The sequence below is a fragment of the Ornithorhynchus anatinus genome, chromosome 9 (genome assembly GCF_004115215.2).
Source record: "Ornithorhynchus anatinus isolate Pmale09 chromosome 9, mOrnAna1.pri.v4, whole genome shotgun sequence".
Classification (NCBI taxonomy): Eukaryota; Metazoa; Chordata; class Mammalia; order Monotremata; family Ornithorhynchidae; genus Ornithorhynchus; species Ornithorhynchus anatinus.
The window spans coordinates 17,868,738-17,883,068 of NC_041736.1; the positions used below are offsets into that span (position 1 = coordinate 17,868,738).

At 38.9% G+C, this 14,331-nt stretch overlaps 1 protein-coding gene across 5 annotated transcripts in view; it reads left to right on the forward strand.

Moving 5' to 3' along the window:
* MAP3K20 (mitogen-activated protein kinase kinase kinase 20) overlaps positions 1-14,331 on the forward strand; it is a 124,164-nt gene that overhangs the window by 65,305 nt on the left and 44,528 nt on the right. For all 5 annotated transcript variants that reach the window (XM_029072123.2, XM_029072124.2, XM_001514714.4 and 2 more), the window contains exons 6-9: positions 1,883-1,911; positions 2,017-2,154; positions 7,518-7,604; positions 12,086-12,160. In XM_029072123.2, coding sequence (XP_028927956.1) covers positions 1,883-1,911; positions 2,017-2,154; positions 7,518-7,604; positions 12,086-12,160 — 329 coding nt within the window. The remainder of the gene's footprint in view (positions 1-1,882; positions 1,912-2,016; positions 2,155-7,517; positions 7,605-12,085; positions 12,161-14,331) is intronic.

Consider the following 14,331-nt stretch of genomic DNA (forward strand, 5'->3'; position numbering starts at 1 on the left):
TTCGGAAGATCACTTTTTGTTAGTCATAAACTGTGGCTATAAAGCCCAAGAGAAGAGGTGATGTTCATTTACTTGGTGAATTTGGGGCTTTTTAACAGCCAAAGCCTGAGTTAACTAGATTGGTTAGAGACTCCAAGATAATTGCACCATCTTCTACCTTGTTTTCCTTTGGTAGAGACAAGCATAGATGACTAAGAAAAAACGTAAAGAAAATAAGTTAAAAAATCTATTGTACCCTTTTTCACAATCTTAATAGTCTGAATCAGTTCAAAAGCAGAACTGACTCCAAGCTTTGTTCACACTTTCAAATAGGTAATTCCAAACATAGCCATTCAATTAATGAAAAATCCTTATCCATTCTTGCCTGACAAGCAGACTCTTATCTGCTTGTATCACTAGCTTATGAACACACGTTTACATCAAAGTAAAGGCTATATCTACCCTGTCTGAGGATTCCTATCGGGTTTTTTTTGTATTGTTTTGTTTTGTTTTAATCTTACATCAGGGTGTCTAAAAGCCTACTTAAAAATTAGAGAAAGCCGTCTGACTGTGAATGTGGCCTTAAAGGTATAGTTGAATTCATAGCAAGTTGAAATTCAGCTCAAGGTGAGGTCAGGCTTTCAATTCATCTTAATGAGGTATCATCTTTGAAACCTATGATCACTTAAAGGTCTGCACTGCTCATCATTTCTCCAGTGGTCGTCATGCCAGAATTATTCCAATAAAGCATTTGTATTGTGTGCTAGAAAATGCCTGCCACGTCCCTTGGAACTTGGAATGTGCATCTGGACAGGCAGATAGGCAACTTCTAGACTGTAAGCTTCTTGTGGGCGGGGGATGTGTCTACCCACTCTGTTGTATTCCCCTAAATGCTTAGTATAATAATAATGATAATAATAATAATGTTGGTATTTGTTAAGCACTTACTATGTGCAGAGCACTGTTCTAAGCGCTGGGGTAGATACAGGGTAATCAGGTTGTCCCGTGAGGCTCACAGTTAATCCCCATTTTACAGATGAGGTAACTGAGGCACAGAGAAGTGAAGTGACTTGCCCACAGTCACACAGCTGACAAGTGGCAGAGCCAGGATTTGAACCCTTGACCTCTGACTCCCAAGCCCGGGCTCTTTCCACTGAGCCACGCTGCTTCTCTACTGATCTGCATATAGTAAGCGCTCAATGAGTGTCATACAGTAGATCGATTAACAGGAAACAAAATATTTTTGGTGGAAAGGTGGAGGCTGGTGAAAGCCTGGGTTTTCTGGCTGTAAGTGGATAGCTTAATTACTGTTTAAATTTTACTGAGTACTTAAAACTCGTAGGTTTTTTTTTTCAGATCTATTCAGTGCTTAAAGGAGAAATACTTTGGTATTATGTTTTGGATGAATATAGCATTTTCTTCTGAGACGTTCAAAACTTGTCAATCAGTCAGTGGTATTTTAGCATTTACTGTGTGCAGAGTCCTGCATTGAGCTCTTGGGAGAGTACAATACATAGTTGGTAGACATCCCTGCCCATAATTAGCTTATAGTCTAAAGGTGAAGACAGTCAAGACTTACTGTATAGTCTCATTAGTTCTCAGCACATGACAGGCAAGTTTGGGGATTATATTATCCTCATTTTACTCTTTGGGAAACTAAGGCACTTGCCCAGTTTACATGATTAATAAGAACCAATACCAGAATTCGGTTAATTTTCTTATCACTTGTATGTACTTCCGAATAGTGTTTTAAAAAATTAATACTGCAAGCCAAAATTACTTCTTTTTTTCTAACCTTATGAACAAGTTAAGTATCACGAAAGTATAATTTTAAAGATTTATGATTAAACATTAAAAGTAAACTATTTCAGTTATTGTATCTTTTTTTCTTTTTTAATTCCAGTCGTTATAGCCGCTGATGGAGTATTAAAGGTAAGCTCATTTATCTGTTGTTCATAAATCTGAACCAAGGGGGTCGTACCGACATTTTTGAAAGGCAGTAAATGAGAAGTTGGCCCTTTGCTTTTCTTTTTCCAGATCTGTGATTTTGGCGCATCCAGGTTTCACAACCATACAACTCATATGTCTTTAGTGGGCACTTTCCCCTGGATGGCTCCTGAAGTTATCCAGAGTTTGCCAGTGTCTGAAACCTGTGACACGTATTCCTACGGTGTGGTGAGTTATCTGTGGTTAATCATGATGGGATTTTATTATTATGTGTTTTATCCACATAATAGTAGTGTTATTTTATGCACATGTGTGTGCATATATCCCTGCATACATATGGCTGTAGTTTCATATTGTTTTGTAAATTAATTTATAGTGCACATGCTGTTGTTCAGTTCGAATGGAGACTTCTTAAATAATACTTTCAAAGTTATTGTACTTCTGCAGCTTGAATCCCTCTGAGTATCAAATTTTCAGAAGAGCAGAATCATTGAAGACAGATGTGCCCTAAAAAAAGTGGAACTTTTGTCTTAAAATGATTTCATCCAGGAAACTAGCCTTTGAACAGCCCATTTTCAAAACATTACATTTGCCCAGGGCCTGTTTTGAGGAGAGGCATATCTGCTTTCCCTCAGTTGCAGCGCTGATAAAAGAATAGAATCCTTTTCAAATGTAAACCATTATGAAAAGCTTTTGGATTGTGGAACCGATGGTCTCTTCTGTAACTTTTTTGCTTCTTTATTCTTCTTCTTTCCCTCCCTTTCCTTTCCTCCACTTGTATTTTTGAATGCATTTCACTTGGGTGATTCTGTGATTCACTTCTGTGATTATGAATATCCTGCTTTGTATGTACCAAAGGTATTTCTTAAGTGACAAAACACAACTGGTCACCAGATCGGCCTGAGGCTTTTCATAACTAGAATGAACTTTCTGCTTTGGGGATATCAATGTAGGTCTAACCCTGAGAAGCTCTGCTCTTGCCCTTCCTACTTGGTTCCTGACCCCTCTTTTCCCATTGGAGGATTTAACAAATGTCTAACAAATCCTTCCTTCAAGTAGGCCAATATGTATTCTTCAGACACTTACACAGTTGTCAGCCTCTCTGTGTAAGCCTCTGATGGTTCCTAAACCATTTTAAAGTCCATGTTCTAAACAGATGTGAAGTATCAATCTTTCTTGATATTCCATTACATTCTTTTGACTGTCAATTGTGTGTTCATAGAAAATGATTCTTCTCTTGACTGGTAGATACAGAAATGCTTATGGAGTGATCGCTGTAAAGCAGTCATTGCTATTTCAAAATCTTGAAGAGGTTCACTCGAGAAGTCTGTTTATTCTTGTCTAGTAGATGCACCAGCAGAATTTCATATGAGAGAGAGCATTTCATAGGTTGATTGAATCACAGTCGAGTGAATTTGACTGTTCTTGTCCCCTTTTTTATATTCTGGAGTCAGGCCTTAAAACTGAAAAAGAGGGCATTACATTGGCAATGCCCAGTCCCAGTCCTCCTCTGATAGCTAGTTAAAAAAAAAAAAACAGGTGATAAATAAAACTCCAGCTTTGGAATCGAGGAAGACTTAGAAATGGGCATTGTTCCTGACAATTTTCTGGGATTACTTAAAAAATCTTGGAATCCATCAGCCATCGGCAAGTAGAGAAGGCCTGTTCTTAGTTACTGTCAAGGAGAGAGAGGCCGTTGTAACAGTGGGGATCCTAGCCCATCACTTCCTTCATTCTGTACACTCTCCATTCTTATGGCACTGCCAGGGCATAATTTGAGGTAGGTCAACTTCCTAGTACAGTGCTAGCTAGTCACCCTGAGGGTGCTCAAAATTCTTGCTGACTGATGCTTGTGTCATTATCACAGCTTTATACTTGAAATTTTGGGGACTCAAGAAAGGGTTTGGGGTTGGGAGAACAAGAAACAGTTGGGTCTTTCAGAAGCCCAGTAGAGTATGAGGTGTGCACGAGTGCATATGTGTGTGTGTGTAAGAATTGTTCATTTCACCCTTGTCTTCACTTCCCCTCCCAGTTTTCGGATCTACTTTTTCTAGGTGCTCCATCCCCTGATGTTCTCTGAAACCTGTGTTTTCTGAAACATATAGCGGCTCAACAGGTAGCAGGGCAAGAGGACTTACAAAGCCATAGATATCCAAAAGAGGTTGGATAGGTCCTGAATCAGTTGTCTGACCTAATCAAGAAATAGTGTGGAGGTTGAGGAGTCTTCTGTCTTGTGGAGCTTAAAGAATAAGCTAAGTAATATTCTTTAAACTCTCCGAACGGAAGATTCCTCAACTTCTCCTTATGATCCACACTTTGAAGGAATAAATCTGAATGTGGCCAAATCCTATTTTTGCCAAGTCTTTTCTTCGGAAATTCTCTATAAGATAAAACCTGTCACCACCATATTGGTGTCTGGTCCTCCACCTATGCCTGAAGCCAGGCAATCTGTATCCAGAGCCTCTTGAAAGCCCTCTGCCAGTAGCAGAGCAGGTTCTGAAGAGGAGTGCAGCTCTGATGTAAAGAAAAGGACTCCTAGCTGCTTGAAAGGTGAAATAAAGGGTTAATTTTCCTTTTTTATGGAAAATTGATTTATTCAGAATGGCTTTCCACTCATCTTTCGTTGTGGGGTGGCATTTGACCTCATCAGTAAACCTGAGCCCAAGGTATCCTTCAAGTGGCCACTTGATTTATTTTCAGTTAGTAAGCTATATCTGAATGTCCTCTGTTGGCAGATTGTAATTTCTTAAAGAAAAGGTGAATAGGCAGAAAAAAAATTATCTATTGAAAATAGATACAATGCAACCACACATAAACAGAGAAAAAACAATAGTGTTGAGGAGAGATTACACCTTTGGACTCCCGAAAGCTTTCAAAGTGTACAATTGCTCGGATGGTCTGTGCCACTCCCCTAGACAAGGCACTATGGTTAGCAGCTTTCATTTTTGTGGGAAAAGTTGTATGTGACCCTCTTAAAGTTATCCTAGCTGGAGCTGAGCCCAGTGATTTTGAGCAGACAGTCCCAACCGAAAGGTTTTTGTGCCATTGATTATGATCTATTGCTTTATGTAAAATGAGGTGTAGAAATCTTTTTGAAAAGAAAGATCGACCTTAGTGTCTTTCCAAAGTAGACTAATGGGGGAAAAATTATGATATCATGAGAGCCAATCGACCCTGTTTTGAATTCCCAAGCTCTTAGGATAGGCCAGTATTGATGGTAACTTCGCTGCCTCTGTCTGAGAAGATCCTGGTGTAGTTTTCTTGAGAGACAAATTTGGATTAGGGAACCATGAGGTCAAGATCCAATTCTGTCTAAATGCTTTTTTCAGTACGAATGCCCATAGCAGATTCTTGCAAAGAATAATTGCAAACAAGTTTTTCTACTCTGCCAAAAATATTTCTGCACCTTGAATTTGTCAACTTTCAGTGCTCCTCCATGGTTTACGTTCTTCCGCCATTATATACTATCTTCCATCTGATGCAGTGAAGTAAGAGTGAAGTAGTGTTAGGAAAGTTTTACCAAGCTATCTATGGTGACTGTAGAAATTAAACAAAGTGTGCAATTTGGGCTTCAAAACAGGCTAATTTATGCACTCTGAACCTGTGTAATACACACCAGCTGACTCCCATAGCCTGTGCAGCTCTCCTGAGATCTGGAGAAAGAGTAAATTAAAGGTGATATATTTGGGCAGGTTAAAGCTCCTAGAGGAATCTAACATGTTTTTAATTAGCTTTTCGTTCCTGCTAAGCTATTCTTAGCTATATGCTATTTCATATAAACATCTGCAAAAGTAAAAATTTTTTCCAAATTGTTATTCCCAACCGGCATCATATCACATCTCACAAAGCTCAGACTGATTTTCAGTTCATCCAAGATGACTGTTCTAAATGTCCTATAGTCATTCAGAGGAGGAAGGGGAATGAGACTGCATAGCTGAATGTTTTGGTAGTCCAGGGGTTTTAATTTATGCCAAACTGTGGTTCCTGTGCCCAGTCTCCATGGGAATACTAAATTGGTTCAATTCTTTGGCCGTATGTAGCCTTCATTTCCTCAGCCTTTCTACCAGATGTGATAATTGGAGAAACGGACTGAGGGTACCTTTTTCATCCTCCTCCCTGCCCTCCCAAAAAGCAGGGGCTCTTGCCACCCAGGAGATTGGATGCCTGTTCGAATTCTTCTTCTGTCCTTAAATAATTCAGGAAAATTTGCCCTACTGAGGTACCTTTACCATTACTAATCAGTTCCATTAAGACGACAGAAAAGATTTAGTAGCTCTTATGAGGGAGCACCGTATTCACTTGCTTGAAAGCCCAAATGTGCTTCAGTGATCTTTTTTTTTCCCCCCGCTTGAGCAGCATCTGCCAATTTCCCTGCATTTTGCTGCTAATTACCTTCAGTGTTAGCCAGAATTCATTCAACATGATGTGGCTTGAATGAGACTGAGGACAGGCTGAGGCAGCAGTGCTTTGGAGTCAGGGGATGCTGCTTGGAACAGTTGTTTGAGGGCTGTCTAAGTATTCACCATGCTTCTTTCATTAAGGAAGAGACAATTTTGTGGAAGTTAGAGCATGGGGAGTAAAAATCAGAACTTCTGGGTTCTCCCCTTGGCTCCACTCCAGAGCCATTATGGGAACTTGTACATTTCCCTTCCTTTCTCTGAACCTCAATTTGTCCTTTAGGTAAGTGGGTATTATCAGGAATTATCAGTAATGACCCATACCTTCAAAGAGTATTGGGAGGCTCCCTTTGTTTTGGCAGCTTCTGATAGTTATTTGTTGGGGTAGCTTTTCATGAAAAGTAACTTTTAAACCTATGGTGTCCCCTCTGTTTGAAGCAAAACCAAAGTTGGACTGTGCCTTCCAGAATCAGCATCATTCAGTTTTTGTTTATTGTAATTTTGTGAAAATTTAGATACTATAAATTGAATGCTTCATCTATAATCCAATAAATTAACTTTTCATTATTTTCACTCTTTATGTTCTTGATAAGAATGGTCAAGTGGGATTTAAGGAGAAAATATTACTCCCCCCAGATGGCCTAGTCCAAGTGAATTCAATCTGAATTACAAATTCAGGAACCCAGAGACCATAATTCTGCTAATGACTACCTGCCATTTTGGAGTAGATGCTTGGACAAAGAGATAGCTTTAGAGCCAAACAATTTTGGAAGGTCTTTGTTGGCCATTAGATATTGCCGTCCCTAAACCCTGGAGAAATACCAAAAAATGACCTTGTTCCAAGTTGGGTAATCTGAGATTGGGAAGAGTAGTACTTCTCAAATATCAACTAACCAAACGCCAAATCCATTTTGGTAGTCAGTATTGTGAGGATGATCATTACTCAGGCTTTGGATTTCATAAAATTCTAAAACCCATAGCCCAAATGATCCCATTAAAAATCCAGATTATACTTTAGAGGAGAGGACAGGAATAATGTATAAATATATGAAGAGAGCTCCATTCGTGCACACTCATTTGCCCAAGTTTCTAGGGATGTGATCTGCTATGCTGGTAATTGGTTCAGATATGCCTAGTAATATATTAAAATATGAAGGACAGGAATAAAATTCTGTTTTTTTTTTTTTGTTCCAGGTTCTCTGGGAGATGCTAACAAGGGAGGTCCCCTTTAAAGGTTTGGAAGGATTACAAGTAGCTTGGCTTGTAGTGGAAAAAAATGAGGTAAGACTACGTTTCTACATTCAGGTACATAGATCAGAAAACAGTATTGGGGTTTTGCAAAAGACTTTTTCATCTTCTTCAAATTGAAAGTAAGTTCACGCTTATGGAAAGATTAGCAGTAGGAGCTAACACAAAGGGTCAAAGTGATGTTATTCCTCATGAATGGACCCTTTACATCTAATTGTTGCAGCTTCACGTCGTGATGCTGTAGATCAAAAATTGTACAAGTACTGTACTAGTTTCTCAGTCTCAATTGTAAAACCTGGGGGTTTGTTCTTAGTGATGAAAGAAGCCATTGCATCCAAGGTAGGGGAACAGTTTAACTCCATCTCCTGCGTTTAGGACATCTTTTTACTGGCCGGGAGTTGATATATCTGTAAGAGACCTTCAGCTACTTCAACTTAACTCTCCCAGCAGGAGTCACTATAGTACAAGAAACTGTCGCTTAGATGAGAATTTCAAAAATAAAAGAAGAAAAAATAGTTTCAAAAAAGGGAGAAATTACAGTTTTGCCACCTACGTTCAACACTACATTGAAGATGAGCTCCTCACTGGAATTGGCGAGGCAGTGGCATAACTGCTGGTTCTTCATGCCGAGCCTTTCCATTTCAAAAGAACTTCAGTAGCGTAAACACCGTTTGTGCTGTGTCCCCAGCCTCGCTTTCCTTCTTCCCACAAATTGAGGCTTTCAGTTAGTTGGACCTATGAGCCTACATCAGAGACCACGGTACATTCATATCAAAGCCAGCTACTACATTCTGAAAAGGCTTAAAACGGTCTGAAACACACACAGTCATGGAAATTCTCAGCGTAAGAATGAAGCATCCAATATCAAGGTAGAAAGGTAGAGCAGGTAAACTTAGAACTTAGTGATGCCTTCATTTTGCCATGCAACTTTATTCTACAAAACACTGCCACTATCAACAGTTACCTAAGGACGCTATAGAGAGAAGGAACTAAAGATCTGACTCAAATAATAAACAGTCAAAAAAGAGGAAGATGGAGGGGCATCCACCTTTTTTGGGTTTTTTTTGTTCTGTTTTTTCAGAGTAATCTGGGGAAATTGAATTGATTATAATTCCCATATGAGCACATGAGAAAGTTACGTTAAACCAGAAAATACTAGTCACTGGGGGAAACCAATTCTCCCTCTTTGACACATAATCCAGGGACCACCTGATAATGCCCTTGTGAATCATTGGAAATGGAGAATTTTTTCTGGCTAGCTGAGTGAGAAGAGGATGCATTACAAAATAGATTTGGTTTATTCTTCCCCACCAGGGTTGTTTAGTTTTAACTAATTACGATGCTATTTCCTGCTGTATTTTTTTTTAACAAGCAGCCACACATTCATAGAAGAAGTGGAATCTTAATGGGAGACTCTGATCTTGGAATTTTGCGGTGGGATCACCAAATGTTTGAGTTTGCAAAAGGAAGTAATGAAACTATTGATGTTCTATTGAAAACTATTTTGGAATAAGAAAAGAGAAATGTATTAAATGTGCCTCAAGAATTCACTGTTCAAGGCACAATATGAAATCAGAAAAGCATGTTCTGAATGGAAGTTAATGAAGTAGTTATGGCTCTGAAGGAAGCGGTTGCCATGAAGGGTTATGTATAGCAAAGAAATTTTAAAGTTGAAATGAACTATGAATTTGGAAGTTCTTTTTGTGTAAATCATATGGATTGGGAATCTGCAGAATTACAACTCATGGCCTTTGTATTTGTGGCTGACATAGCTATTATAATGGTCCAGTGATTCCAGTATATCGACCCAAGAGGTTTCCAGTTCATGTATATGGAACAAACCAGCTGGCTTTTTTAGGATGTCAGTTGGGCCAGGATTAACACATTTAGTCTGTGAGGAGTTGCCCAAAACAGAGGTTATGTAATACCTACTAATCAGAGATCTTTATTATCCTCTGGAGTGCTAACTGGAAAGATTCTAGGCATGGAACATTATTTAGAAAAGGCTAAAACACTGATAAACTCAATCAATAAAGTGTTGAGTTTTCCAAGAGAATATATGAAAACAAAATGGTGCCTTGGGAAGATATTAGACTTATTTTACCCATAGGTTGTGTTCATAAAAACTGTAGAAATAACATTTGGAAGCAGTTTCCTTTCCCACTGCTCAAGGAAAACGGAATTTCATGTATTAAAGCAGGAAGACTGAAGGAGTGACGCTAGCACATCCATATTCTCCTGTGGATATAGCATAATTATCTTTGTGAAGAAATTGTTCGAGTTCCTTGTGTAATTGAGAATCTGGCTTAAATGTCGTGCTGGGGTTCTCTGAAATCTCAAAACTGCCATCTTTGGAATGTGTCCATCTAGCGAGTCTTAGAAGTAGGACCTAGATACAGCGCTTGACTGGACAAAGTAAAAAGTGAGTCCACAAGAATTCTCTGAAAATGGCTCCTGGCCATGAAGTTGAGAGGGAGTTCTAATAAATCCAGGTTTACTTTAAATTTGGAAACACGCTCCAGATTTTTTGGTTCAGTTTCACTAAGGTTCTATTCACAGTGTTATGACAGTATAATTCCTACTTTATAAATGTTTAATTTTTGTTTATTTTACAACATGCTTTTGCCAAAACAGCAAAATGTCCATGTGAAACTAACAAATCCTTGCGAAAGTTAGGGGAGGGACCTACAGCATGTGCAGTTGTCATTTTGAGGCTAGCTTTAGAAAAAGTAACTCTAATGCAGGAAAACAAGTGTAAATATAAAATGACTCCATTTGTGATTTGCAACAGGAAATGTTAATTGCATCATGTTCTATAAATGCATCATGTGCTACCTAATACTCTCTTAGTAGGGGTGTTGGAAGTGATGACTCTATGTTCTCCAACTGTAGTCCACTTTTCAGTTTACGGAACGGGAGGGAAACGTAGACAAATGCCATTCCAAGACTATCATGCACATTTTTAGGCAAATGATCTGACTGCTCTCAAGTGTCAGGACATTATTTTTATAACTCATTTTTTAAAATGTAACATCTTAAGGAAACGTTCCATTTAGGAATGGAATCTTAATTCAATTTTTAGACTTTCTTTTCAGTCATTTTCCCAACTGCTTATCCTTTAAAGAAACATCAAGCCTTGTTTTGGTACTCTAAGATTCATAAGATTTTGCTGGTCACATTACAGAAGCACTAAGGTACAATTTGATAGATTTTATTCTGCCGTACTGTGAAGTTACAAGATAAGAATCTATTAGCCATTTTTGGCAAGGCTTTGAAGCTTCAAGCTAAGCAGCCTTTTTAGAAATTGTTTCCCCCTAAATCAGGTTGGTCAGTCTGTTGGTGAAAGGCCGACAAAGCTTTTCCAAGTTTGCACTCGTAGTCACCCCAAAAATCTATCTAAATCTAGTTTCCAATTTTGATCTTCAGCATTCCTTTGGTAAGCAGTAAATGTTTATATCTTTTTTCCAATATGAATTCTGATGGTTTATCAGTATAACATTGGCCCCTTGGGGACCCAAGAATATAAGTTTGCAGCCCATCAAAATTGTTTCTGTATTATTTTGTGCCCTAGTTTCCTGTAGAGTATGCAATGTTGCAATGTATTTACAACCCATAACCAGAATGGTTTTATAATAGTCCTGGGAAGTGCCAGTTACCTAAGGTTTAGTAATTGCATACTGCGGCTTCTTTGGGTGTCAGATGAGGCAGTGGAAGGGGAGGATAGGGAAAAGTTGGACCGTTGGTAGACCTTCTTCAAGCATCAGGATCTGTGGTGCAGAAGTGTTCTCTGATTCATCAGTGAACTGGTCATTTGGGAAATTTAGGAAACCTCTTCATCTGCAGATCATTTGAAGGGCTGTTGTAGAACCATTAGGCTATAGTTAGAACTCTTCCCCAGGCTAGCTTCCAAGAGGTTTCTGCAATGTCATCAGATGGGGAAACCAGTTTGATTTTTCCAGTCCCTCACACCTTGACTGCAGGGTCTTCAACTCCGAATTAAGTATCAACTCACTCTCAAAATGTTTTTGCCTTGCCCTGCCTCTTGAATTACTTTATGTTTATTTCCAATTATAATTCATTGTGACAGACTTTGAAACCCTTCACTATTGTCAAATGCCTTTTCACATCGGACCAAAGAAGGTGCAGAGTACGTTTCCGACACGTGATCCCCTGAAGCAGCATTTGTAATAGACCTTTCAGTGAAATGGGGTCAGTTTTATTCAGATTCTCACCACCATCATTTAGCTTCAGTTTGGGTTTGGAAATTTTCTTTGCCACCCTGTGACTTGTTCATTTGCTGCCTGCACACTGGGAATTCCTGAAGCATCTTCTAGATGCTTCTCTTATGAACCTGATTTTTCTGATTCCCCAACACTAGAAAGTGTGTTTTAAATTAAAAATTTTGGTCAAGTTCTTGAGTTTATGGTATTTTTTAAAAAGGCTAGAAAAGTCCTTTCTGTTTCACCAGTGAATCTTTGCGTTGAGTTGATGTGTAAATTCCGGTTCTATTGCAGAGATTAACCATTCCAAGCAGTTGCCCCCGGAGCTTTGCTGAGCTGATGCGTCAGTGTTGGGAGGCTGATTCAAAGGTATGTTGTTTCATTTTTTTCTGCTGGATAATGAAATGTTATACCTTGGTCTCATTCTTTCATGTAAAGCTGGATTCCTGCTCCTTCTGAAACCGAACCACTGATTTACTTTCAAAGATGTTTAGCAGCTCCACCCATTTAATTGCTCTGATCTGCTGTAGGTACATCATTGGCTTCTTCCTCTTTCAACCTGATAAACTCCACTTCTAGGTACTGAAAGGTGTGCACTCCTCTTGCCTTTAAGGGACGATGCACCTCCTAATTTGTTTGTTAGTTTTTATAACTTTGAGAATTCTAGCTGTAGGTTTGTATTGGGAATCTAGAGCAGCAGCCAGGCCACCTCTGACCCCTACAAACAAATTCCACTGATAAATCATTGATGAAGCCGATGCCAGAGTTTTGAATGTATGCTCAGGAAATAAACATCCTCATGTCTTTTTCCTTTGATTAAATGGTGCTCTGCACATTTTTAAGCGCTTTAAAAATAGCAAAGCAAGCAAAGCAAAATATTAAATGAAACGGCAAGGTAATGTACTAGAACACTTATGCAAAGGAAATGATCAAAGACCAATATTGTAAAGGCCAATATTTCAGGCTGATCAGTTTCTTTTTGTTTGTTTTTTTAATTAGCAGCTATCATTTCATTATAATAATGGTTAAGGAGTCCAGTCATGTTTATTCTATTTGATTTTTGAGGTGTGCACACCAGTGGGATTACCGGTAGTAATTTAACCAGGTATTGAGGTGTAGACGTTGGAATTTGCCTGTGCTCCAGGCTATCTAAACTGGAGGTGAGGGTTAGGGGTATTTTTTAGTCCTTATTAAAACCTTGGCTTTAAGAAAAATATTTGAGTGAAAACAGCCAATACCATATACAGTTCCATTTTACACCAATGTTTCTCTGAAGTTAGAGTGGAGGTTTGGAGAAATGACAGAAAAATACTTGCCCATTAATGATGGGCTTTGCTCACCATATACAATTTCAATAAAATAATCCCGGCCTCCCTTCTATCCCCTACCTCTTTTCCTTAAAAAAAGTGTTGAAAAATCTTGAGGATCAAAGGCACCAGGACCTGGATGGTTTGTGGATAGCCTCAAAATGTTACATACCTTGCAGTATGCGATCTGCACATAGTAAGCGCTCAATAATTACCTCTGATGATAGCTGGGGGCATTTCTGGAGTAGAGTTTGGCTCTTGGTTTGAAAGGTAATTCCATTAGTTTTTGAGAGGGAATTCCTGAAGAGTGATTTGGTTTTTTTCTCCCAAAGTTCATCAGTTCCAGCAGTTGCTTTCAGCTCCATATTCTGGTATATAGGCTGCCATAAGCAGTAGAAGCACTTATCAGCACCCAGTTGGTGCAGTGCAGTGTATTAGGTGTTTGCAAGGTACAAAATAATGAAGTGACATGTTCCTAGCCCATAACGAGTTTACACTTTAATGGGGAAGGCAAACAACAATATTTACAATTAGACCAGTCAGCCATAACTAAATAAAGCAGATATGTAGTCATAAATTCTAAGGAATAGATGAAAATAAGTTCATACCTGTTAGTTGGGAGAAAGGATGATAGGTTCAGGGTTTTGAGAAGTTAAGCAGAGAGAGTGACAATACAGTACAAATGAAGGAGGGTGCCTATCAGGCCTTGACAAAATTGGGAAGAAATGATGGCGCAAAGACAAAAAGGAAAACAAAACATGAAAATAATTTTTTCAGAACCAGTTTATAAGGAAAGATTTCCCTAAGAGGGTTCCTGTGTACATGGTCAGCAAAGGCAAAGAATTCTGTAATCAATCAAACAATGATATGTATTGAGCATTTATTATGTGCAGAGCACTGTACTAAGCGCTTGGGAAAGTACAATACCTCAGAATGAGCTGGCACGTTCCCTGCCCATACAGTCTAGAGGAGGGGGCAGATGTTAATGTGAATAAATTTATAGTGTATAATTTTAAAATATGTATATAATGGCTATGGGCTTGGGGGTGGGACAAATATTAAATTTCCAAAGGTCACAGATCCAAGTGTATAGATGATGCAGAGGGGAGAGTGATCTGGGGAAGGAGGGCTTAATTGGGGATGACCTCCTGGAGAAGAAGTGACCTAAATAATGGTCTTGAAGGTGGAGAGAGTGGTGGTCTGGTGTATATGGAGGGTGAGGGAGTTCGAGGC